This window comes from Amblyomma mixtum, chromosome 7 (assembly GCF_055824585.1).
Source record: "Amblyomma mixtum isolate Tamu chromosome 7, ASM5582458v1, whole genome shotgun sequence".
Taxonomy (NCBI): domain Eukaryota; kingdom Metazoa; phylum Arthropoda; class Arachnida; order Ixodida; family Ixodidae; genus Amblyomma; species Amblyomma mixtum.
The window spans coordinates 9,026,808-9,051,118 of NC_143018.1; the positions used below are offsets into that span (position 1 = coordinate 9,026,808).

Consider the following 24,311-nt stretch of genomic DNA (forward strand, 5'->3'; position numbering starts at 1 on the left):
AGGCAAACAGGAACATAACGTATACGCTTAACCGTTCCTGTCTTTTCATTAACTGTGACTGTCTACCTATGATTCTAATCAGTCCAGCTCTTGAATAGCATTTGAAAGAACCTGTTGCTGGGCCTTTTGGTACGTGCTCATCAGAGTGTTCTGAGCTGGTGACTCACGCACTTTTCTCGTTTGTCTTTGTTGCAGGCACACGCGACTGCAGCGTGCCTTTGAGAACTGCAAGAAGTTCAATGCAGCTTTCAACAAGTTTGGGCCCTGGCTGCAATCGGCCGAGGGTCGCCTCTCGGGCCTGGTCCTGACCAACTACCAACGCACTGAAGTGGAGAGGCAGGCCAAGGAATTGCAGGTCAGAACAACATTGCTTACGGATCACCCTGCATGTTTGTAGTGACCCGGTTCCTCGGCACTTAATCATCATCTCTACTTTGGGGATCTTATTTTTTTCTAGGTTGAAGACCTGCAGGTAGGCATTGTTGCCAGCTTGATTTCATAGTAGCTCTATTTGCATGCTGCAGTAGAGACCTGCCTTCCCCCCCCTTTTTTAACTCCCCCTTTTGAGAGGGAATTTTATTTCCAACTCCAAGTCTAGCACTCTCACCAGCATGTCATCACCGAGCTGGATTAAGAGAAGCAGTGAGATGTGTTGGGGTTGGTTTGTGGATGGTATGGACCAGCCCTCCCAAGAGGAGAGGTAGCAATTTTTTGAAGCTAGGCTAAACTAAAAGCCACACACCAGCGTGAATGCCCGAAGTTGGCAGCATGGGAAGAATCTGAAAAAATTAAATTTGCATTGCATGAAAAATATTAATGCATCTCTGCCTTCGTTATCATTATAAGACCAGTCGTGTAATTCATGGATTTTGTTACTCATTTTGCATGCCATAGTACTGGTAGCACACTGTTATGCTGTCTAATCAAGTAGTTTACATTTCTGTGCGTGTCAGGTTTTTTTTTTTTTTTTGTGCTGGGTCGGTCTAGGTTTGTTCATTGCTGTTGTGAAGACCATACATTATTTTTAAAAAATAAGGACGACGATATTTGCCCATTTATGTTTTTGTGAATTTTTTTCATACTGTACAGATATTAGATATTGATATTAGTAGATGCATATCCGCGGTGGCTCAGTGGTTATGGTGCTCGGCTGCTGACCCAAAAGACGCAGGTTCGATCCCAGCCGCGGCGGTTGAATTTCTTTGGAGGAGAAATTCTAGAGGCCCGTGTACTGTGCGATGTCAGTGCACGTTAAAGAGCCCCAGGTAGTCGAAATTTCCGGAGCCCTTCACTACGGCGTCTCTCATAGCCTGAGTCGCTTTGGGACGTTAAACCCCATAAACCATAAACCGTTCCTTTTTCAGACTGCATGCAGAGAGTTTGTGTAAGGAACATAGTGTCTGTGTGTGCGGTCAGTTTCACAGAAAAGTAATCAAGTCTCGATGCTTCTGCAGGCCTTCAAGAACGACCTGTCAAGGCACAGCCAGGAGTATGACAGTGTGCGCAACCTGGGCGAAACATTCCTCGCGGGCTGCGACGTAGACAAAGAGGGCGTCAAGAAGGACCTCGACACACTGCGCTCTCGCTGGGAGAAGCTGAACCAGAGTGAGTCGGCCCCTCTCATTCGTATCATGTCTGATAACTTGGCAATTTTTTTTTTCTATTTCTGAAAGTAAATGAATTGCAGCATGCAATGAAATAGCAAGGCAAGCATGCTGATTTCGGCTAATGTGTACTGCTGCTTTTGCATGAAGCTCTCTTTTTGTAGTTGGTGAGTTAGTGACTTAGTACTGTTGGTACTAGGTGGCTAAGTCACTAATTAAGTTGAGTTGTTCGTCACTTTCACTTGTTCAGTGTTGCAATTAATGATGGCTGAACATATGGTATGAAGAGCAAGGAATATTAATAATTATCTGGGCATCCATGGTTAGCTAAGTGTATTTTCTCGACAGGAACACATCCAGAAGCATTTAGTCTGGCCACTTTGAAAAGAGAGTGAAAACACATAAGGTGGCTTACAGTTTTTTGTTCGCTCAGTTTGTTTTGTCATGGCTGCACGGAACTCCTGCTAGGAAGTGCAGTGCCAGTCATTAATTAGGAAGCAATTTCACTAATCAGAATTTGCTCTTTTACAAATTGACTCCACCTTGGGGATTCCCCTTAACATGGGACTAATTTCAGTCGTCGTGACTTTGTTCACAGGTGTGTCGGAGCGCTCCCGCCAACTGGATGAGGTCACTGGCAAGCTGTGCGAGTTCCAGGAGAAGGCTGGCGAGTTGGGCCATGGTCTGCAGAGGCTCGAAGACAAGCTGGCCTCTCACGATGCGCTGGGCGAAGCGGCACGCAACCCGCGCCTCCTCGACCGGCTGCAGGGAATGGCGCGCGAGGCTGACGAACTTCGGCGAGGTCTCGACCGCTTGCGGGCTTTCACCGACACCTGGCTGGCCTCGGCTCCGGCAGACTGCGACACATCACACGTGCGGGGTCAGCTGGATGCCCTGGTGCGCAGACACCAGCAGTTGGCCAACGACCTGCAGGACCGCTGCGGGCAGCTCGAGGCAGCCGGCACTGTGGTTTCCCAGTACCACGTGAGTGCCTTTTCTGTCTGCTGCGAAAGCCTGCTCACTTTTTAATAAAGGCTTCCGGGACTGAGTGTACCATGACCATGAAATGCAGTGCACTATCCTATTATCCATTCAGAGGTGTAGGGCATGACATGTAAGCACTGTCAGGAAGCCTTATTAGCAAGTGAGATGTATTGCAATCTCTTTGTAGCGGTGAGCAGTGTTTGCCCACAGATTCATCATCTAGCTGCTGCACTCTGTTTTGGATGGCTTTGAAACTTGTGTTGGATTTCCCATAATTGTAGGGTTTCTTGCGGTACATCTTAAGTAACCCAACGCTTTCAATAAAAGCCTTGTGACAAAGATTGCCTTATTTTAATAGTGTGACTCCAGAGAACAGCTGCAAGCCATACTTGTGCTAGATACAAAGAACCACTCTGCTGAACTGGAGTAGAAACAACTACTAGGAGATCTGATTTCTTGGTCTCTTGTGATAATTTAGTGACTGGCGGTGCACACAGAAATGAACAGTTTGTAATCTGTCTAACAGCTTGACTAAATACACCAAGGTGTACATAGCAGACATAGGTCATGTGCATGTTGCACACAGCTCTGGTTGTTGTATGTATTTACTTAGCCGGTTGATGTTTCCTTCTTCTTTAGCACATTTATCTTTCAATAGTAGTGGGAGGGCTGCACCAAGCCTGACTTGGGGCTCGACAAAGTTTTGCAGAAAGCTTCCATCTTGGCAGAAGGGAAACAAGCAGCGTTTCTGTCTGCTACAACTCAGTGCCATTTTTCAAGCTGTTTGACACCGGTCGTGCTAAACGCGCAATGCTTTTTCTCCTGCCTTTCTTCACCCTCAGGCAAAGGTCAAGACCACTCAGCAAGACTTGAGCAGCCTCGAAGAGGAACTGGAGAGCATGGGCCCAATCGCACGGGACATCAAGACCGTGCGAACCCAGATCGACCAAGTGAAGGTGGGGTGTTCAGCATTCCTTGTTTCCATTTTTGGAGGGTTTGGCGCACTTCCTTACAAGGCACGCCTCCTCCCTTTGCAGAGTTTCCAAGGGCGGCTGTCATCTGCAGCCCACGAGGTGGACAGTGCAGAGCACGAGTGCCAGGAGTTGATTTCCCAGGGGTACACTCAGGACGCCAAGGGGGCACGGTCACAGGTGAGGAGCCCCATCAGCTGTTCTCTGGGGTAGCTGGCTGTTGAGACGGCAGGGCCAAAGGGAGCTGCATCTAACGTGCCTCGTCTGACGTTTAAAGTCGCACCAGTTGACAAGTCACACAGGGGTAAATGGTAGAAAAGGCAGAGGGCAGTACTAACTTGTGCTGCCTTGTCACTTCGGTCAGTATATGCTTCATGCTCATTGCTTGGTTTACTTTGGGTTTTCGAATTTTCTTTCTTTGCTCCTTATGTGCTTGTGACTGTCGCTGTGTGAATCTTCTGCATTGAAGACAACTGAAAAGTTTTGTGCCATTGCTGCATTGAGGTGAACTTTTGTCATGAATTATAGCAGCAATAGGGGATATTCAAAATTCCGCAAGTGCGCTTTCCCGCATATCAATGTTGCCCCCAACAAGATGGCTGACCATGCGTTTCCAGCTGAAACAAAGCAAGAAAGACTTTTTTTGTTTGATTCTTCCAAAATACGTTTCTTACATTCTATCCACACCTTTAGCGCCTGTCCTGTAGCCCACGTAGTTTCATTATAGCGAAGTCGGCCATCTTGTTTGGGGCACACAGTTATGGGGGAAAGCGCACTTGCAGAATTTTGAATATCCCCTATTGCATTGGGATTGATGTCGAGACCACTGAGACCAGTTCAACACCCTGCGTATTCAAGTTTGTTTTCGTTTATTTGTTTGTACTGCAGGGATTGCTTCTTGAGTAGCATGGTCAGAGTGTGGTGCGCTTGTGCCCCAAAAGCGTTCTGCAAAATGCTTGCAGGTGGAGTCGTTGCGGCGGCAGCTGAGCCGTCTGGAGGAACGTGCACGTGGCCGCCACACTTCCCTGGAGGCCATGCTGGCCAAACTGGAGAAGTTCTACGAGGATCTGCACAGCACCCAGAGGCGGGTGGGGAGTGCTCTGGGAGAGGAGCACACCTTCAGGCCCGTCGCGGCTGACGTGGAGAGCCTGCGCAGTCAGCAGGAGCAGTTCAAGGTCAGCCACTCCCCTGACATCCACAGCACTGCTCGGCTACACAGCGGGGGCCCACAGAGTCAGTCATTTGGGGGGCACTTCACTAATGTAGAGCTGTAAGAGAGGCCACGAAATTCGTAGTCCAAGGTCGTTTCCCTCGTCAAGCTCATTTCTGTCATTACATACATACTTCGACGTACCCATTAAGTCCTTTTGGATCCCTATAGATACAATGTGCATTCATGGAGAAAAAAGTTTGCAGTACGTGGATTAGCAGGAGAAAACTTATTTGTGTGTTACCACACCGGTCAGTCAGCTGGCATTTTTCCAGAGGATGGAGCGCACTTGTTTCCATGTGCTTCAATGCCTTTTTTTGACCTCTTTTGCTCGATTGCACAGAAATAAATTTTTTTCTATGAACTCACATCCTGCAAACTTTTTTCGATGATTGTATTGTGCATTGCTAGATGAAGAAAATGACTTTTATGACGGGGTTTAAAGGATTACACAAATGAGTTCTGTCAGAGTGGCAACACTGAGAGCATGCTACCTAAATTTCTGTACCATATTTCTTGGAGAGGCCCATTGAGCTCAGGATGAAGTGGTAGTGGAAAACAAATCATGCTTATGTACGGTACTCATTTCTTGGTGTTATTGGTTCTCGATTTGAGCAGGCCCCCTCTTGCTGTCTTCTTGTGAGGATGGTATCATGTGACTTTGCTTAGGAAGAGCCTAGGTGGTAACAGCTGTACTTCGTGGCATGCAGCAATTCCGCAAGAACCATGTGGAGCCTCTGGGCAGGGAAGTTGATGGTGTGAACCGCGCCGGCAACGCTCTGATTCAGTCAGCGTCGCCAGGCGTGAACACGACTCTCCTCGAACGAGATATCGACAAACTCAACGACGAGTGGAACCAACTGAAGGAGAAGGTGAGTGCACAAGTCGTCGGGCAAACTAGCTTGCCAATTACTAGAAGCTGTGCCAATTTCATGCTTAATTTAGCAACAGCTCAGCAGTTTTTCCTTTGTGCTGATGGCTGTATTGCTGTGGTGTGCCACAGTGAGGTAACCGCACTGATGATCACCCTTGTGTGGGGCCAGATGTTTTTGAGCATTGAGAGGCTTTGCCTAGGATCTGCCGTGCTCAGTGGAAACTGGTGCGTTCCTTTGATCTGGCAGTGTGGTGTACAAAGCCTGGCAGCTCGCTCCTGTGTGTGCAGTGAATTTGTCTGGTGCCTTTATACAATAGACAAATGAATTTGGCCCCTGTTGTTAGGTTGCTGCATTCAGATGACAACTGCACTGCGCTCATTGCAAATGGAGATTTTATGAGTTAGAAAAGCTACAAAAAAAGTACAAATGTCACTGCGGCCAGGTGCTTTCACTAGCAAGCTGCAGTGCATCATAACAGTTCTTTTTCACACAGTCCTTTTCAACCTTGGTGTCACAAGTTTGTTGAGAATGTGTTCGGCAATAAATGTGCTTTTGCTACCAGGCAGAGGTTGGCTGTATCGCCTGAAAGAGCCAAAGATCTTAAGTGTGCCTTAATAGGAACAGCTGATTCTGTAACCCAAGTCATGGCCTCCTTGCAGGTTGGGGAGCGCGAACGGCTGCTTGAAGCGGCTCTGCTGCAGTCAGGCAAGTTCCAGGAGGCCCTGGCCGGAGTGGCACGCTGGCTGGAGGATACGGAGGAACTGGTGGCCAACCAGCGGCCCCCTTCGGCTGACTACAAGGTTCTCAAGGCACAGCTGCAGGAGCAGAAGTTCCTCAACAAGCTGCTGCTGGACCGGCAGGGCAGCATGGGTTCGCTCCAGGCCATGGGCAGCGAGGTGATGCGCCACCTGTCGCCCGCCGACAAGGCCCACGTTCAGGCGCAGCTGCACGACCTCAGCCAGGTGAGTGCGCATGGGTGGAAAGTGTGAGAGAGCAGGTTGCACCTCGTTGAAAATGTCTTTGTATGTGCGTGTGAGCACATTATCTTACTGTGAATCATTGCAAGCAATTCAGAAATAAGGTGAATGGGCATTTGAAGATGTACCAAATGCACGTGAAGCTGTTAGGAGTGTGCACCCTAATGAAGCGCAGCTATTTGTGGGGTGAAGAAGTGTTGGAAATGCCCCATTGAGAGCTTATGTCACTCCCGAAAGTTCTTGCTCTCCCTTTGATGAGCTCTTGCCATTAATTATACCATGTAGCAATGTCATTGTTCAACTGCGCTTGTGGTAAATGCAGCGGTTCGACCGGCTGACACGGGGTGCGCAAGAACGCACGGCAGCCCTGGAGCGGACTCTGCCGGTGGCTCGATCTTTCCAGGAACAGCTGTCACCGCTGGTTGAGTGGCTGGAGCAGACCGAACGACGGCTCACTGCCATGTCCACATTGCCAACAGATGCCGATCGGCTCGCCCAACGGGCACAAGAACACCGCGACCTGCACCGTGATGTGCTGGGGCACAAGCGCGCCTTCGAGGCACTCACGGAGACTGCTCAGCAGCTCATGTCCCTGGTGGGTGACGATGAGGCCCAGGCTGTGGTAGACTCCCTCCAGGAGCTGACAGACCGCTACGCACGCCTTGTCGGCGATAGCGAGCGCCTCGAGCAGCTACTGACAGAGGCTCGTGCGGGCGCTGGCGCCTTCGCACTTGCCTTCGAGGACTTGCTGGTTTGGATAGGCGAGATGGAGTCACGCCTTGCTCGCTACCAAGTGCTGAGTGTCTACGTCGAGAAGCTACAGGAGCAGTTTGATGAACTGAACGTGAGTGCCAAGTGCCTTTCTTTTGCCACTGCCATCATCTTAGCTGCTCCACCCTTATAGATGTTTTCACTAAGCTAGGTGCTTTCTAAATCACCTAGGCTGTATGAATGAAGAAAAAAAATGGTTTGGCACATGGGTCGCTGCTGTTAATGTTGCTTTCCTTTGCTACTTCTTTCTTCACTTCTGCAGTTAGGTCGCATGTGTTCTCTTCACACGTGTGCATGCTACCCATTCTTGTCAATTTTGTTTTTGAGTGTCTGATTTCTGCTAGTGTTTGTAGCTTTTGCATTTGCTCGCAATGGTTTTATATCGTTGCCAACCGCATGGCAATCAGCAGTGTTCAAGTAGGCTAAATATGTGATGGAATTTTTAAAAGGGCTGATGAATGAGGATTATTGTATGTCTGAGTAAGATGCACAACAATAGTTGAGAGAACTTGTTTGTGGTAGTTGCTTGCTATGGCAGCTTCCTTTGTGTCCTGTTGATGCGGCCAAATATTGACTATCAGCGCCACCTTGTGCAGGAGCTCAGTGAAGAGGTGTCCGATCACCAGAAGCAAGTGGATGAGCTGAGTGGATCGGGCCAGGAGCTGATGCGACACGCATCGGGCAATGACGCCATCCAGCTCAAAGATCGGCTGGACTCGCTGCAGCTGCGCTACAGCGACCTGGCGCAGCGCGCCTCTGAGCGCCTGCGACAGGCTCGGGAGGCCCTGCCTGTAGCCCAGAGCTTCCACAATGCCCACGAGCGGCTCATCCGGTGGATGGACGATGCCGAGACGCAGCTGCGTGCCCTGGAGGCCGCAGCCCTCACTGCACAAGAGAGCACCATGCAGGTGTGTGTGCAGCGAAATTGTGTGGGAATTCTGCATTTCCAGATAAAAGGTCACATTTGTCAGCAAGATCTACTTGAAGCTTTACTGTGTCCTGACTACAGTTTCTACCCTCTGAGATCGTAGAGAGGTGACCAAGTCTCTCTTGCTGCTGCTTTGTGTTTCAGCGTCTGGAGCAGGAGCTCCAGGAAATGCGTGGGGTGCTGGAAGTGGTGAACCACCTGGGACCGCAGCTGTGCCAGCGGTCGCCAGGGGAAGGTGCCGGTGTTGTGGAGTCCATGGTGTCGCGCGCCAACCGCCGCTTCGACGCCATCTGCGAACAAATCCAGCGTCGGGCCGAGCGGTTGGAGCTGTCGCGCCAGCGCAGCCTGGAGGTGACTGGCGACCTGGAGGACCTGCTCGACTGGTTCCACGAGGTGGAGCGGCAGCTGGCTGACGCTCAGCCCATTGTGGCTGAACCAGACACCCTGGCTGCCATGCTTCGTGAGCAGAAGGTGCGTTCTCTCTCTCTTGTACTGAAAGTAAATAGCAAGCACAGGCAAGTAGTGTGTATTTTGATTATTCGTGCAAATAAGGGCTGCCCAACGGTTGTGTATACTCCATTCACTGATTATCTCTTGCACAAGTATTTCGGTCGTGCAGCATCTCAAGGCTCGTAGAGTAGAACTGCTTTGTGCTTTGTATTTGGGGCACAGTGGGAGAGAAACATAGTCTTTGTCAAAAGTAACCAGGCTGCGTGGTTTGCTTCTAGCTCTAGTGGAGCCCTTACAGGTTCCCTGAAGCTGAAATGGTCGTTAAAGGTAAGGACTGGGGGTCTTCTTACCTTCTAACAATTTTCGATCTTTAGGAAAGCCAGAAGGGCTCCACTATTCAAGCTAGAAGCAAACCATGCAGCCTGGTTACTTTTGACAAAGACTGTACCTGTTGTGCCAATTTGTATGTGAAGCATATCGAAGCAACATTGTGTTCTTCCGTGAAGTGAAAACTTAAGGAAATGCGTTCTTTCTCTTCTCTACAATCCTACTGCTATGGAACTTGTGTATGTTAGTTGGATGGTTACATGTGTGTGAACTTTGTTCCTACATTCGGTCTCCAAAATCTTTACACAGGCTCTGAGTGAGGAGGTCAGCAGCCAGAAAGGCCGCGTGCGGGACGTCCTGTCTGCAGCCAAGAAGGTTGCACGTGAATGGCCGGCCGAAGACCAGGCAGCCGTGAGGGACCGAGCTGAAGAGCTGCGGGCGCTGTCCACCCGAGTGGCTGAGGCATGCGCCGAGCGGCTCGCAGCGCTGGAGCAGGCCTTGCCCCTGGCTGAACACCTGCTAGAGGCCCACAGTGAGCTGGTTGCCTGGTTGGACGAAGCCGAATCCGAAGCCGAGCGACTTGCCGCCCCAGCGGCCCCACACCCGGCGCACATCCAGCGGCAGCAGGAGCGCAACCGAGCCCTGCTGCAGGCGCTGGCAGAGCACAAGCCGCTGCTCGACCGGTTGAACAAGGCTGGCACGGCACTTGCCAAGCTGTGTCGCCCACCCGATGCCCACAAGGTGCAGCGGCTGCTCAGCTCGGACAACGAGCGTTACAACGCTCTCCGCAAGCTGCTGCGTGACCAACAGAATCTCCTTGAGGAGGCCATGCAGTCCACCTCCCAGGTTTGTGGCACCTTTGTTTCGGGTGACCAAGTTTGGCGAGAGTTCGAATCTGGAACCAACCAGCTGTTGCGCTCCGTTTGGTGCCTAAAGCATTGAAAGCAGGCCAGAGTTTCCAAATGAAGCATCAATCTGCTATTTATTTCTAAGGTATCTGGCATTCAGATGGCCTAGCACATTGCATTTTTTTGTTACACCTCTTTATCAAGCAGCCTAAAGCTGTTCATTTTTAGCACTTTTCTACCCTCATAGTTTCTTGAGCTCTTGCAATAATTCAGATGGGGTTCTTTTGAGAACAGAATGAAGAGGACAACACATCTCACCAGGGTCCTATCTCTCTTCACAGTTTGCTGACAAGCTGGACGGCATGCTGAGTGCACTGGCTTCAACGGCCGACCAACTCAACAATGCGGAGCCCATATCTGCACACCCCGAGCGCATCCAGGAGCAGATCAGTGACAACCAGGCAGTGGTGAGCGACCTGGGCAAGAAGTCGCCTGCTCTGGAGGCTGTGCAGAAGGCGGCCCGCGACGTCATCGCCAAGGCAGGAGGGGACCAGGAGCCCAGTGTACGAGGTAGGCATTCTTCCTGGTGATGCAGTAATCTTCTCTGGACAGTGGTTTATGATATTGGCATAGAAACAAAAAAAAAATGTAGTCGTTCTCTTGTGACATGCTTTAGCCGTAATGACTTTGAGCGTTTTTGCACAGAAAAATTAACCAATGGACACCTTTGCTCATGAGGACTGCCAGGTAGACTGCCAGGTGGGTCCTTGGTTAAAACTTTTGTTGTCTTCTTGGTTTTAATTGAGTGTTAGCTAGCTCATTCTGTCCACTTTCTAGATAAGCAAAGTTGACAGTATGACTTGTAGTAGGCATTGGTCTGTATTGCATAGTCTTGCTTGGTACCCAGGAATATGTATCAGCAGCGCGAACACAACACAGGAAGAAGGAGAAGAAGGTAAAGAGCGCTTCTCCTTCTTCTTCCTGTGTTGTGTTCGCGCTGCTGATACATATGGATCACAACCAACTAGCCCGGCAGATGGTGTTACCCAGGAATGAAGCCTGAGTTGATTTGTGGGTTGAGGTGTGCATAGATTTTATGTTCTGTTTTTTATCGATGACTTAATTTGACGACACCTCCTTTTGGTATTGGCTGGGCATTGGTATGAGTAAATGTAGCACTAAGGTTCAAAAGAGTGGTGTCGGCAGAAATTCACTGTTTATGCTTTGCATGCCTTGATGAACAGGCTTATATTTTTGTGATGTCAGTGTCGTGTACATGTTCTAGCATCGCCAGAGTCGGCTTGTACAGTGGTAGGAGCGTAGACTCGATGGCTCCGGGACCCACACCGAGCTGTCGGCCTCTCTCTCTCGCAGACATCCGGCAGAAGCTGGAGCGGCTCAACGGCCTGTGGGAGGCCGTCCAGCAGGCAGCGCGCACGCGAGGCCATTCGCTGGAGAGCGCCCTGGCTGTGGCGGAGCGCTTCTGGGAGGAGCTGAACGCAGTCATGCGGGCACTCCGCGACCTCCAGGAGAACTTGGACAGCCAGGAACCCCCGGCCGTCGAGCCGCAGGCCATCCACCAGCAACAGGAGGTGGGTATGCTACGAACCCTTCAGGGAATAGTAGCGACATCACAAAGAATAGAGGCAGAGATGAAACTGGTTTTGTATATTTTCTTCTCCTTATGAGACGGGACCCTTGCAAAACAAGGCACGACAAAGGCAATGTGGAAATTGATACATAACTGCATGAACCTGCAGTAGGGCTCCCTACTTCAAATTTTGAACAGGACTTGTAAACTGTTGCTAGTTACAATTAATGGTAAATGCTTGTTGTGCTAAAGCCTTAACGCAGTGTTTGAATCTTTGTGCAGTTGCAAACTGTTGAGTATGCATTGTGAACAATGGCTGATTTGCTTGTTGGCACACACGGCAGGTGCTGCACGAGATCAAACAGGAGATGGACCAGACGCGACCAGAGGTGGACCAGTGCCGCCAGGCAGGCCAGGACCTGATGCAGTTGTGTGGGGAGCCTGATCGGCCGGAAGTGAAGCGCCACATTGAAGACCTGGACTCGGCCTGGGAGAATGTGACCACCCTGTACGCCAAGCGAGAGCAGAACCTCATTGATGCCCTGGACAAGGCCATGGGCTTCCACGACACCCTCCAGAGCCTGCTCGAATTCCTTGACACAGCCGAGCAGAAGTACGCCAACCTGGGACCCGTGGCGGCAGACATCGACGCCGTCAAAGCTCAGATTGGACAACTTAGGGTAAGCAGTGGTGCGCCCACTTTAGCGATGACCATTTTCTTGTGTAGTAACGCGGTCCTCTGGACTTACAATCCAGACAAAAAATTCTTTGCCAGCATTCTTGGCTGCTATTTTTCACTTAACTAATTTGTTGCCAGAGTCTGGTATCTTCCAGCCAATACTTCTTTATAGTCCACTGGTTATTAGGCCCAGCTGTCAAGATTACTCTAACACTTGTTGCTGGGCTAGTCGATGCATAGTTCTACGTACAAAAGTTAGCGCAACACATGAGACAATCGCAAGAAAGGTGGACAGGACAACGCACTGTAACGCTTGTTACTGGGCTAGTTGGTGCATAGTTTTACGTACAAAAGTTTGTGCAACACACAAGACAATCACAAGGCAGGTGGACAGGACAGCGCGTTGTCCTGTCCACCTTCCTTGTGATTGTCTCGTGTGTTGCACAAACTTTTGTACTTAGAAGTGTCAAGATTACATTGGTACAACTGGCATGGGCTATGTAAACATACTCTATGGCCTCAGCTTTCCAACTTGCCATTGTTCTTCCCATGTCATTTCTCCGTCACAAAGTGTGACATTGACTCGATGCTGTTGTTGAGCTGTGGAGTGCGCACTTGCAGGATTTCAAGCGAGAGGTAGACCCTCACATGGTGGAGGTGGAGTCGCTGAACCGGCAAGCCAAGGAACTCTCCGAGCAGACCTCGTCGGAGCAGGCGCGAGCGCTGCGGCAGCCGCTGGATGAGATCAACCGGCGCTGGACAGCGCTGCTGCGTGGCTTGGTGGAGCGGCAGCGCGAGCTGGAGAATGCCCTGCTGCGCCTGGGCCAGTTCCAGCATGCCCTGGGTGAGCTGCTGGTCTGGATGGCGCGCACTGAGCGTGCGCTCGACGAGTGCCGACCCGTCGCCGGCGACGCACAGGTCATCGAGGTCGAGCTGGCCAAACATAAGGTGGGCCTCCATGGATATCCCGTTGTCGGCTCGTTTTGAATGGTCAAATTGGGCACCACAAATGGTGGCATGCTTCCCACTGTCTCGTGCATGTTACTCTGTCTAGTCTGTTCAGTATTCTAAGTGATGTTGTGCAGACTGCATAGGTGGTAGAGCCAGGAACTGTGCTGCGTGGGTGTCACATGCTAGGTTGACATTCCTCACTAGGGTCTTAGCATAGATGGCCAGGCTACAGCATTCCTGCTTTTGTTATCCTTGTTCTTCCAATGGCAACCTGCCATGTGTTTTCCTTGTGAACTGCAGACAGTGCTCTAAATGATACTTTATATGCACTTGGTGCATATAAATGGTGCTTTAGTCTGTGCAGGGCATGTTATGCGAAAGGGAGTGTCGAGCCTCTTTGCACCAATGATGTTGGGTGTCCTGTTGCAGGTGCTGATGAATGACATCCAAGCGCACCAGAGCAGTGTGGACACGCTGAACCGGGCTGGCCATCAGTTGATCGAGGCAGACCGGCACAGCGAGGACGCCAACGTGACCCAGACCAAGCTGGCCGACCTCAACCGGCGATGGAAGGCACTCCAGGACAAGGCAGCTCAGCGGCAGCAGCAGCTGGAAGCCGCCCTGCGCGAGGCAAGCTCCCACTCCCGTGTCTGAGGATGCGCATTCTTTACTCTCACCTCCTCGTTGAGCGTGACTGTTGCGTCAGAGGACGTACCTTCTTTAGTCGCCTCTTTGTTGTGTGTGTTAAAACCACGTGCAAAGTTGGCAAAATCCGGCACTTTTCTTTTATGTAAAAAAATTGTATTTTCATGTGCCTCAGCTACAAACGAGCCACAAGACCTTCAGTAATGAAACGCACTTGCCTGTGGTATTTTTGTCAGAGTGAAATCTTATGGCTTGAGCATTATTCAATTTATTCCATTTCAATGCATCTTCCAGTGTTCATTTTGTTTAATCTTTAGTTTCACTTGGTCTCGTAGGTTGTAGAGCCCAATGTTGCTTAACGAAACTGTGTTTGTTGACTCAGTGGATCGGGATTTTCGGCCGAAACATGGAACATTCAGCTCTTTCTGAAGGTGCCATATCTGTTTCATTCGCTTACCTTGTCTTCTTTGGTTATAGAGGAGAAACTCTGGAGTCTAACTGGAGAGAGAGGTAGCAACTTTTGTCTACTCTGCTGTTTTGGTCTCCTCGTCGCCACGACCCCTACTTCCATGCAGTCAGAAAAACTCTGCATTGGCAGACCATCTGGCACTTGCCATTAGGACTCTGTTGTTTAGAGATAGTTGATGTAAATTTCAGCACTGCCAAGGGCTCTCTGTTCTGATTGGTTATTCAGCAGTGCAAACTGAGTACACTGCATTCCAAGCTCCCCTTGACTGTTCACAAAATCAGAATTGTCAGTGATGCTTTCTTCACGGACAGTCATCAGTGCTTTTTGCTTGCTTGTACTTGTTACCTTGCAAGCTCCTGGAAAAAAGGCAAGGTCTGCAGTCGCTGTACGAGCGAAGCAGTTTTTGTGCGGTGAAGACTGTTTCTGCTTATCACCATTGCCTCACTCTGGATGCACGCCAGCTTCTATGTGTGTATGTGTGTGTGCAGGCGCAAGCCTTCAACCAGGAGATTCAAGACCTGCTGATGTGGCTGAGTGACATCGATGGGCAGCTGGCCTCGTCCAAGCCCGTTGGTGGACTGCCCGAAACAGCTCGGGAGCAGCTGAACCGTTTCATGGTGAGTGTCGTCTCTGCGTGGGTTTCCGAAGTCAAAACTGAGCAGCATCCAGGGAGACATTGCTCCAGTAGCCCAGTTTGTGTGAGCAGCTCACGTGTTTGTGCTTGAAATCGAGTGTGACAAGCCCAGGGACTGCTTCCTTTCCCAGCGGTTCTCTGCTGCTCATACAGACGCCACATTGTCATCATCATTTTTTGGACTCTTAAAGACCCTTTGCAGGGTATTACATAGGGAGAGGGACGTACATGGAACAATACATGAAACGCAAAGTCAAAGAAGTTGAAAAAAAAAAATCCAGTAAAACCGTTCAAATATAAAATTAATACAATAAGTACAACATAAATGCAATCAGTACAATAGAGTACAATGAAATGAAAATGCTAGGGGTGTGCGAATATTCGATAATTTCGAATATTCGATCGAATAGCACGGTATTCGATATTCGCTTCGAACCGAATTCTCGGTATTCGAAATTTCGAAGTATTCGCCTCGCACGAATAGTGTTACTGGGACGCTTGCCCGCTTGCTTTATGTGGTTTCAGTTCCGAGTATTGCCGCATAGATGGCTTTTTTTTATCGCGCTTTCAACGCTCGGGGGTCAGTCAATACACGAATCACAACCAGGTCGGGGTGCGAACCTAGCTACAAACGAAATAAAGGTGAGGGCGACGCGCTCTTGCGGAAGATCCTGCGTTCTGGCCGTCTCCGAGCCTCCGCACTAAGGCTGCCATAAGCCGCGTCGCTGCCACCGTGTCGTTGCAGACGCAAAGGAAGAGCACAGCCATCAGTCGTCTAAGCTTCAAAACAAGAAACCTCAGTTTACTGTTGTTGTTGTTGCGACTGAGCGAAGGATGAAAAGGAAAGGGGCCTGCCGACTGGCTCTAGCCGAGCCACCACCGCTGCCACGTGCAGATAGAGGAGAGTTCAAAGACAAGAGGAAAGAAAGAAAAACGAAAAAAGACACGCTTCACACAACGCAACAACCGCGTCCGCCGCGGCGGACGCTGGCTGGAAGATCAGATAAGCACCGAAGCCGCGCCCGCTCCACCGCCTCTCGATTTTTTTTCCCGTTAGAGTTGCGGAAAAGATTACCAGATAGGACAGATGCGAAGATAAACACGCAGCCCTACCGCGCTATCGCTTCACCCTGGTGACGAATCATGCGTACGGAACATGAGCGACCGTTCTCGGCAGCTTTCAAGCAAGCCATCATATTACCGGCGGAGGCACGAAAAATTCAGCGGCAGCGCGGGGACTCGATGTCGCCGAAGTGTATACTTACGTCAATGGGAAGGGCGCCTTTAGCGTGTGATAACGCTAAGCTTATTGTGCACCCGTGGAAGATTACTGCCGTTAACGCTCGGCATCTATGACTGGCGTCTTTTCTTGCTATTCTGACTGCTTGCGCGTTGATGGGAACGGAACGCCGCCGTAATCAGGGCATTGAGCCATCTTCGGTGGTGTGCCGAACTCCATCGCCGCAACTCGGGCACTCCCATACGTTGGAGGCTGAGAGCATTCTTGATGGAAGCGCGATGCTGAGTGCTGCTCGGAAGTACTACCGAGGACAATTTTGCCAGGACGCGCGAGCGGTGCGAATGACGTTTCGCTTGCGGCGCGAGTTTTGTACAGCCGTTTCCATTCTTGCTCGATCGAGGAAATGCAAGTCTGGGAATGTAAAAGTTGTTCTTCCCGTATAAATTGCCAGTAAAAATTGTTCTTCACTCTAGGTGTTAAAATTTTGAAGTGTGGTTTTAAATAAAGCCTCAGTGCAGTGTGTAATGGCATCGTGTGTTGGGAAAATAAATGGTTTTGGAAATGCCTACTGTCACTCCGCCTCTTTTTAGTGCCAGAAGTACTATTCGAACTATTCGCTTCGAAATTATTCGAAGAAAATTGCTATTCGCTTCGAATTCGCTTCGAATCAAAAAACCACTATTTGCACACCCCTAGAAAATGCAGTTAACACTGCTTCGAAGAATGCACTCAAATAGAGCATGGGAAGTACAGATGAGTTGCTCAAGTACATCAATGTAATCTTGGAATGTGAAAGGAAATTAAAATGAGTTGCTCAAGTACATCAATATTGGAATGTGAAAGGAAATTAAAATTATTTCAATGCTCAAAGGAAGACTGCAACAGCTCTTTAAATTTAACAGGATCACGTTCCATGACAGTAGAATGTGGTAATTCATACCATTCCTGTATTGCTGTTGGTAGAAATGATATATTAAAAGCTGACGTTGATCCGTGCAGACGCTGTACACTTATGCTGTTAAGAGATTGGCACAGATGATGGCATGTGCATCGTCACGAGTTGGTGATGTCACAGGGCGAGAAGAGGGAAAATCGGATGAAGGGGTGGATGGCCGTCTTGTGCACTTGTGTTTGATCGAATGACAGTAATGTGGTATTAGCCAAGCACAGGCTGTGCGCGTAGTAACGGCAGTGTTCGAGCCATGCCACTGAGCACTGACTGGCGCTTGCAGGAGCTGTACAACGAATTAGACAGCAACAGACACAGAGTGGAGTCGGTGCTACAACAGGGCCAAGAGTACACGCGAGCTGCTGAGGGCTCCACAGGACTCCAACACAGCTTGCGCACGCTGAAACAGCGGTGGGACAACGTCCTCAACCGGGCCAATGACCGCAAGGTTGGTGCAGTTTGTTGTTAGCTCTGCCGTTTTGCAGAATCTGAAATTTTACAGTTTTACAAAGTGCTAGTTTGCCTCGGTGGCCTAGTGGTTATGCTGCTCGGCTGCTGTCCCGAAAGATGCGGGTTTGATCCTGGTCGCTGCGGTCGAATTTTGATAGAGGTGAAATTCTAGAGGTCTGTGTACTGTGCGATGTCAGTGCACGTTAAAGAACCCCAGGTGGTCGAAATTTCCGGAGCCCTTGACTACGGCGTCCCTCATAGCCTTGAGTCGCTTTGGGATGTTAAACCGACATAAACCATGTTACAAAGTGCTGGGCTCAGTAAACTGGCCTTCTGGGGAGGCGCTGTTTGATGTAGACATACCGTAATTGCTAGGTAATGAGCTCTTCAGAGGAGGCGCAGCTTTTAAGAGACTGAAAATTGGTCCGGAGCTAATACTTTCATTCTCATTCATTACAATCCTGTTATTTTTCAGCATGTTTGTGAAGTAGTTGTACACATGATTCCAATGAAGATTACTTGTTGTTGAAAGCAAACCAGAACTTGTTCATGTAAGTGAGCTTTGGTTAGCTTCGTTGTCATATAAGGGTGTGTTGAATTTCTCTTAGTTCCTCAGTTCCATATTTCTGTGCTCTTCCGATTTTCAAAAAGTGATGTACCCTTTGTGGCATTTTGCACGCATTCACTAGTGACTCCTGTTGCAGATCAAACTGGAAATTGCGCTCAAGGAAGCCACGGAATTCCACGAGTCCCTGCAGGAGTTTGTCGAGTGGCTCACGCATGCAGAGAAGTCGTTGGCCGGCCTGCGGCCTGTCAGCCGGGTCCTCGAGAATGTGCTGAGCCAGATTGAAGAGCACAAGGTGAGCATGTACCACACGCCCAGAGCCCACGTGGGCAGGACTTTGAGGCGTAGTGCGAGGCTTGTGATTGCAAATGCCAAAGTTCCTGGAGGGAGAGTGAAACTGGTGTCCTATGCATTGGTTTTTAAAGGGACACTGAGGAGAGCACTATTAATATTTTTTTTATAGTAAAATCCGATAGTTCGGCATGTCATGGCTTTGTTGCCAGTTTGCCGGCAGCAAAAGATGCATTTATTTGTAAGAAATTTGGATTCGAAGTTGAAAAAGTTTTTCCCGCCGCTCTGATTCAAACTTGGGATTCTCCTATGACGACACAGGACTAAGTGACGTGAAACATGACGTGCGCATGACGTACCGCAGACTCCGTGATTTCTGGCAGCCAGCAGTGCGGCCTAGCAGCAGCCGAAAAGAAAGCTACCGCCGGCTGCAAGTTGAAGGCATCTATCGGCTATTGCGGCCGTCGCTACAGTCGCTTCGATTACGTTTGCACTGGCGTTTTGCCAGCGTTACGATGGATCTCGTTGTCAAAGTCGTCAACGAAGTTCTCGCAAATAGACACCTTTAGCATACCGTGTACCTTGTTACCGCTAGCGGAATACCGGCAGCCCGCCTACCGCCGGAAAACAGGCGCTGATTGGTCCCGATGCTTCAGGAGCGCGCATAGCTGCCAGGAACGTGGCGCCATCTGGCGACGTCAAGGAGATTTGAGCATGCATTGGCTGCGCCTCAGGGATTCGTGGCTTCTTGGTTCCTGGTGTTGCTAGAACGTACTAGAACCATTCGTTCTAGCAACACTGTTTTGTCCTATGACCTCATCACGCTTGTACTTGTGAGTTTGGCCTGTGGCTGCGATACCTGTATTTTGGTTCTTGCTCTTTTCTACGTTACAAGAGCTTTGTTGTCAGTATGAGTGGCGTTTTTGTAATCAGGAGCTGGTATTCTGTCGATACAAGCCAACTTCAATTTCTCCTCAGTGCCCCTTTAATATGGTTCAGCAAATCACTTTGTTTGAGTTCAAATTATTCAGGAAAGGGCCTGAACACTTCATTGTTTTTCAAGATTCAAGAAAGAAGAAAAACAAAATCTTCCTCTTCGGTATTCATTTGTTTTGTTCTAACTTCTCAGGAAACCCCGCCAGCTAAGAGGTTTGTATGTAATAAAATTTGTGTTATCATTGAGTCCTTATGTACCAGCATTGCAATCGTGTACCGCCATTGCACATTGCTTCTTGTCCCTGATGGACACTGATGCTGGGCCCTTGCTGACTGGTGCCCTTGCTGACCATAGACTGGTGGACCTGTGTGTGTGTGCAGAGCTTCCAGAAGGACGTGGGCGCCCACAGAGAGACCATGCTCCAACTGGACAAGAAGGGCACGCACCTCAAGTACTTCAGCCAGAAGCAGGACGTGATCCTCATCAAGAACCTGCTCATCTCAGTGCAGCATCGCTGGGAACGGGTGGTCTCCAAGGCAGCGGAACGCACTCGCGCCCTCGACCACGGCTACAAGGAGGCTAAAGAGGTGGGCCAAGTCTATGCGCATTATCATGGCAGTGCCACGGCTCACATGTGCAGGCGTGTGGTAGAACCAAAGTAACGTTCAACAGTCTAACGTGAAGAGATCGGAAATGGGCGGAGTGGGCAAAGGAGAGGGTTAATTGGAGAGAAGTGGAAGGGGCCTTTGCCCTGCAGTGGGCATAGTCAGGCTGATGATGATGAGGATTCCCGTCAAGCTCTCTCCTCATCAGTATTGAGTAGGGGTGTGCAAATATTTGAAATTTCAGATACGAAGAGAAGAAGAGAATTGACCTCCAGATAATCTGGGCACTTCTTCCTCTCCTTTGAACTCTGAATTTATGAGATGTTACTGGCCTAGTTGCCAGTCGTGGGTCTTTTTTGTGGATTTCATTTTGCATGATCACATTACAGGTTGGGCACTGTTATGCTGTCTTAGCACCTCATTTTTTTTTTTATATATGATGCTGAGTCAGTCTACTGTAGGATACAGCTTAAAAAACATCAGTTGGTAACAATTGGCCACGGTCCGCGTTGTCCTGTATTACTCTGCTGACCAATCACAGCCGTGAACAAAATCTGACTTCTAATGTTTGACTTATCAAACAAGTCTGAGGCATCAAAATTCTTGAGCTTATAATTTCAAGCTTATAATTTCGCTTCATGATCAGCTTCTTGTTTAGGTAACAGGGAAAGCTTCAACAGCTGTTTGCTTTTTGTCACGGATAAATTCTGTTTGGCTGTCCTGAATGTGGGCAGACATTCACTTAGGCTTGAATTGTGTCCGTCTATAGTTTTGTTTATTTCAGTTTCAACGACTATACATTATTTTGAATAATTAAGGGTAACAGCACTTGCCTGTTTATCATTTTCTAAAATTTTTTTTATACTGAACAGATATTTAATATTAGATTCTTCGAAAATATTTCAGCATTCGCTAACCCCTTGTGTTGAGGTTGTCTCAAGAGTTGTTAATCCCAGTTTATTCTGACAGCTCTGCTTGTGTTTTTAATCGAAAGCATACATCTTCACAACTCTCCTTGCTAGCGCCAATTCCAGAGCAGCCCTAGCGGAATCAGAGCACTATGTTCATGGAGCATTGCATTAGAACCTGTACGGTTTCAGGGCTTCGTTTAAGAAATATCAGCTCATTCGTGTGCCGGCGTTCGTGTGCAGTTCCACGATGCGTGGATGGAACTGGACCGGTGGCTGACGGAGGCGGACCAGAGCCTCGACGAGCAGCCGCCGGCGGGCAATGACCCCGAGAAGATCCGGCGCCTGCTGGCACGGCACCGGGAGTTCCAGCGCGCCCTGGGGGCCAAGCAGCCAGCGTACGATGCCTGCTTGCGCCAGGGGCGGCTCCTGCGTGAGCGATGCCCCAAGCCGGACCAGCCGGTGCTGCAGCGCATGAGCGACGAGCTCAAGGCCAAGTGGAACGCCCTGTGCAACAAGTCGGTGGACAGGTGCGTCCTCCTCTTCCCCTGCATAGCTTCGTTGTGGTACTTGCCGTGAAGTTCAGTAATGCATTCAAGAGCTTATTCGCATCAGCTCAGATGAAATTCACCTTTGCAGGAGAAAGGAGTAAAAGGTGCTCGAGCGCAGCTCGACAATAGCAGGCATGTTCAAGTTCGAAAGGCGTGGCTCTAATGCAATTGATTTGAATGTCCCGAAGATTGGTCTCATTTTAAAGTAGTCTAGTTCCCCTTTATTACAAGCCACAAAGGGTGGTGAGGAATTATAGAGAGGAGTTAAATGGGGGTGTTGTTTGCACCATTTTTGACCGGAAGTATGCGAAATTTCGCCGAACAGTGGTGGTAGCTCGTATGTGCAGTGGTTGGCTGTTGACCCCCGTTCCTCCCTTTCTTCCCTGTGCAGGCAGCGGAAGTTGGAGGAAGCGTTGCTCTTCTCGGGCCAGTTCAAGGATGCAGTGCAGGCACTCATCGACTGGCTGGACCGCGCCCTGACCTCCCTGCAGGCAGACCAGCTGCTGCACGGAGACCTCGACACGGTCAACAACCTCGTCGAACAGCACAGGGTGAAGGAGCTGCTCTCTCGTTTCTGTCCACCCCCCCTCTTCTTTTTTTCTGAATGAGTGGTTTAAGGAGCTGACCTGCTGCTCGATCGCTCCTACTGTGCAGAGCTTCCAAACGGAGCTGAAGAGCCGCTCGGCCAACCTGGAGTCAGTGCAGCGCACGGCCAGCGAGCTGCTCAAGACGGCCAGTGCCGACGATGCGGCCAGCATCCGCACCCAGATGTCCGCACTCGAGTCCAAGTGGGAGTCCGTCTCTAAGCTCTCGGACAGCAAGCAGCGCAAGCTCGAAGAGGCCCTCCGCCAGGCAAGTCCTGCGAGATTCGCATATGGCTTTGCATTTGGTCTAATTGCTCCTGTGCCAAGGTTCTCTGCAAGCTGAGATGTTCACCCATCTGCATCATTTGTGACGTGCTTGAAATTTGAGCACTGCGCAATTTTGTAGTACTCGATGAAGAAGCTGAACTGCTGTTTGTAAACTGTGCTGACGAAATTGTAGAGAGGCCGCCTCACAAGCAGCAAGTATGCCTTGGCCAGATCCTGGACATATTGTTGACTGCCGCCAAGAACGTGCTTTATTTAGCTGTTCATGCTTCTTTTACAAATACGAAAATGCTGCTGAGTGTTATAGACTTAAACTGCATATCAGGCTGAGGGTCACGGAAGGAGCTGGTGCAGAAGTGAGCACATATGATAAAGACTCGAAAGATCAAGCAGTTTTGATACAAATTCTGTCGTTTGCCACCATGTTGAGGGCCTTAAAGTCAAAGTGACAGTGATGTGGGCATATGAGCCCTCACTGTTTGGGATGGTGCGTGCAGGCAGAGCAGCTGCACAAGGCAGTGCACATGCTGCTGGAGTGGCTGTCGGACGCAGAGATGAAGCTGCGATTTGCGGGTCCGCTGCCCGAGGACGAAGCCACCACACGGCAGCAGATGGAGGAGCACCAGCAATTCATGCGCGAGATGGAGCAGCAGGAGCACAACAAGGTGAGTGCTACCCCTGTTAGGTGACAGCCATGGTGTCATTGGGAGACAGAGAATAAGGGCAGATCTCTCTGGCAGCTACTGCTATTGTTCCGTGGCATGACTGCACAGTTGCCTGCCTTAGTGCCTTGTGTGAGCTTTGTCCCCTCTAACAGAAGCAGCTTTTTTGCATTCTTTTTTCCCCTTGCATTTTATCTTTGAGTTCAGAACATGCTCTGACTTGGGGGGCAAGTCTACATTTTGCAACCTTTCTACAATAAGCAGCAGCATCACAAAGTTAGGGCAGTTTGACTCCTTGTAGAGCATGACATCAGGGGTCATTGCTTCGAGGGCCCTTTTTCAAGCAGCAAGGCTTGCTTTGTAATATGTTTAGCTGTTCATGCCATGTACAGTTATAACGTTGGAACTAATTGCAAGCTTTATGTGCGAATGGCTGTTCTGTCATGTGCTGGGCAGACTACCGCTTGTGTACACAGTTTGTTTCTGTTGATGTTGCCAGCTAGGGCAGTTGTTTTTCATGGCGTGCCAAGAGGCATATGGTGCATGACGGATATCTTAGACATAATAACATACAGTGGAACCTCGATTATACGACGTTCAGGGGACCGCGCGAAACCGTCGTATAATCCGAGTGTCGTATAATCGAAAATCAAATAATGCGGCCAGTGGCGCTCGGCCTTGCGCCGAAAACTGTTGACCGGCTTCAAGCCCGCGGCAAGTACGCCAATCAGATTAAAAAAGACAAAACCCAGCATTTGTTTGAAACAGATTTGCAAAAAAATCTTTATTACCGTTTAAAAAAATCGGTATTTTTTTTTTTTTGCACCTTTGCCCAACCTCGGCGCATCAACTTTCTTTCAAGGGCTGCCACGTCTGGCAGTAGGTCGCCAACATCGTCGCGCGCGCAAGCAAAGCGCCGGATGTTGTCGACGCTCTGCAACACGTCCGCGTAACTAGGAATGGGAGCGCAAACCTCTGCATCGTTGTCCACTTCGGAAGTTTTATCGTGGGGCACAAGCATCCATTACTTCCATTACAAAAAGCGCCGTGGACGCCGCTGTACTCGCTTGGGCGAGCGCGGCCTCGCCCGCTTATCTGTTTTTTCATCAGCGTCTGCAGTGGAGTGGGACGCGCGTCTTATCTTTTCTCTTTATCTTTCCTCTGATCTTTTAACTCTCCTCGGCAGCGGTGGTGGCTTGGCTCACGCCAGTAGGCGGGCCCGTGCGCTTTCCTTTTCATCCTTCTCTCAGTCGCAACGACAACACGCAGGCCGCGCCTCCTTGGGACTCCGACTGCACAGGCTCGACGAAAAAGAGAGCAAGTGCACTTGGCGGCCTCGGCAACGCTCTCTTCCGCGCAAAAACGGGGGT

The 24,311-nt window shown here is 49.7% G+C and overlaps 1 protein-coding gene across 10 annotated transcripts in view; it reads left to right on the forward strand.

The window, feature by feature from the left end:
• Positions 1–24,311, forward strand: part of shot (dystonin-like protein short stop) — a 231,416-nt gene that overhangs the window by 196,566 nt on the left and 10,539 nt on the right. For all 10 annotated transcript variants that reach the window (XR_016283980.1, XM_089551570.1, XM_089551571.1 and 7 more), the window contains 25 exons: positions 196–355; positions 1,455–1,605; positions 2,203–2,588; positions 3,431–3,544; positions 3,626–3,739; positions 4,522–4,734; positions 5,480–5,641; positions 6,304–6,606; positions 6,944–7,465; positions 7,989–8,300; positions 8,465–8,791; positions 9,407–9,943; positions 10,287–10,515; positions 11,320–11,537; positions 11,881–12,216; positions 12,837–13,163; positions 13,596–13,796; positions 14,769–14,897; positions 17,387–17,551; positions 18,258–18,413; positions 19,727–19,933; positions 21,103–21,389; positions 21,802–21,961; positions 22,065–22,266; positions 22,781–22,944. Coding sequence is in view for 9 of the 10 variants with exons in the window: in XM_089551570.1 (XP_089407696.1) it covers positions 196–355; positions 1,455–1,605; positions 2,203–2,588; positions 3,431–3,544; positions 3,626–3,739; positions 4,522–4,734; positions 5,480–5,641; positions 6,304–6,606; positions 6,944–7,465; positions 7,989–8,300; positions 8,465–8,791; positions 9,407–9,943; positions 10,287–10,515; positions 11,320–11,537; positions 11,881–12,216; positions 12,837–13,163; positions 13,596–13,796; positions 14,769–14,897; positions 17,387–17,551; positions 18,258–18,413; positions 19,727–19,933; positions 21,103–21,389; positions 21,802–21,961; positions 22,065–22,266; positions 22,781–22,944 (6,082 nt within the window). In the remaining variant the exon portion in view is untranslated. The remainder of the gene's footprint in view (positions 1–195; positions 356–1,454; positions 1,606–2,202; positions 2,589–3,430; positions 3,545–3,625; positions 3,740–4,521; positions 4,735–5,479; positions 5,642–6,303; positions 6,607–6,943; positions 7,466–7,988; positions 8,301–8,464; positions 8,792–9,406; positions 9,944–10,286; positions 10,516–11,319; positions 11,538–11,880; positions 12,217–12,836; positions 13,164–13,595; positions 13,797–14,768; positions 14,898–17,386; positions 17,552–18,257; positions 18,414–19,726; positions 19,934–21,102; positions 21,390–21,801; positions 21,962–22,064; positions 22,267–22,780; positions 22,945–24,311) is intronic.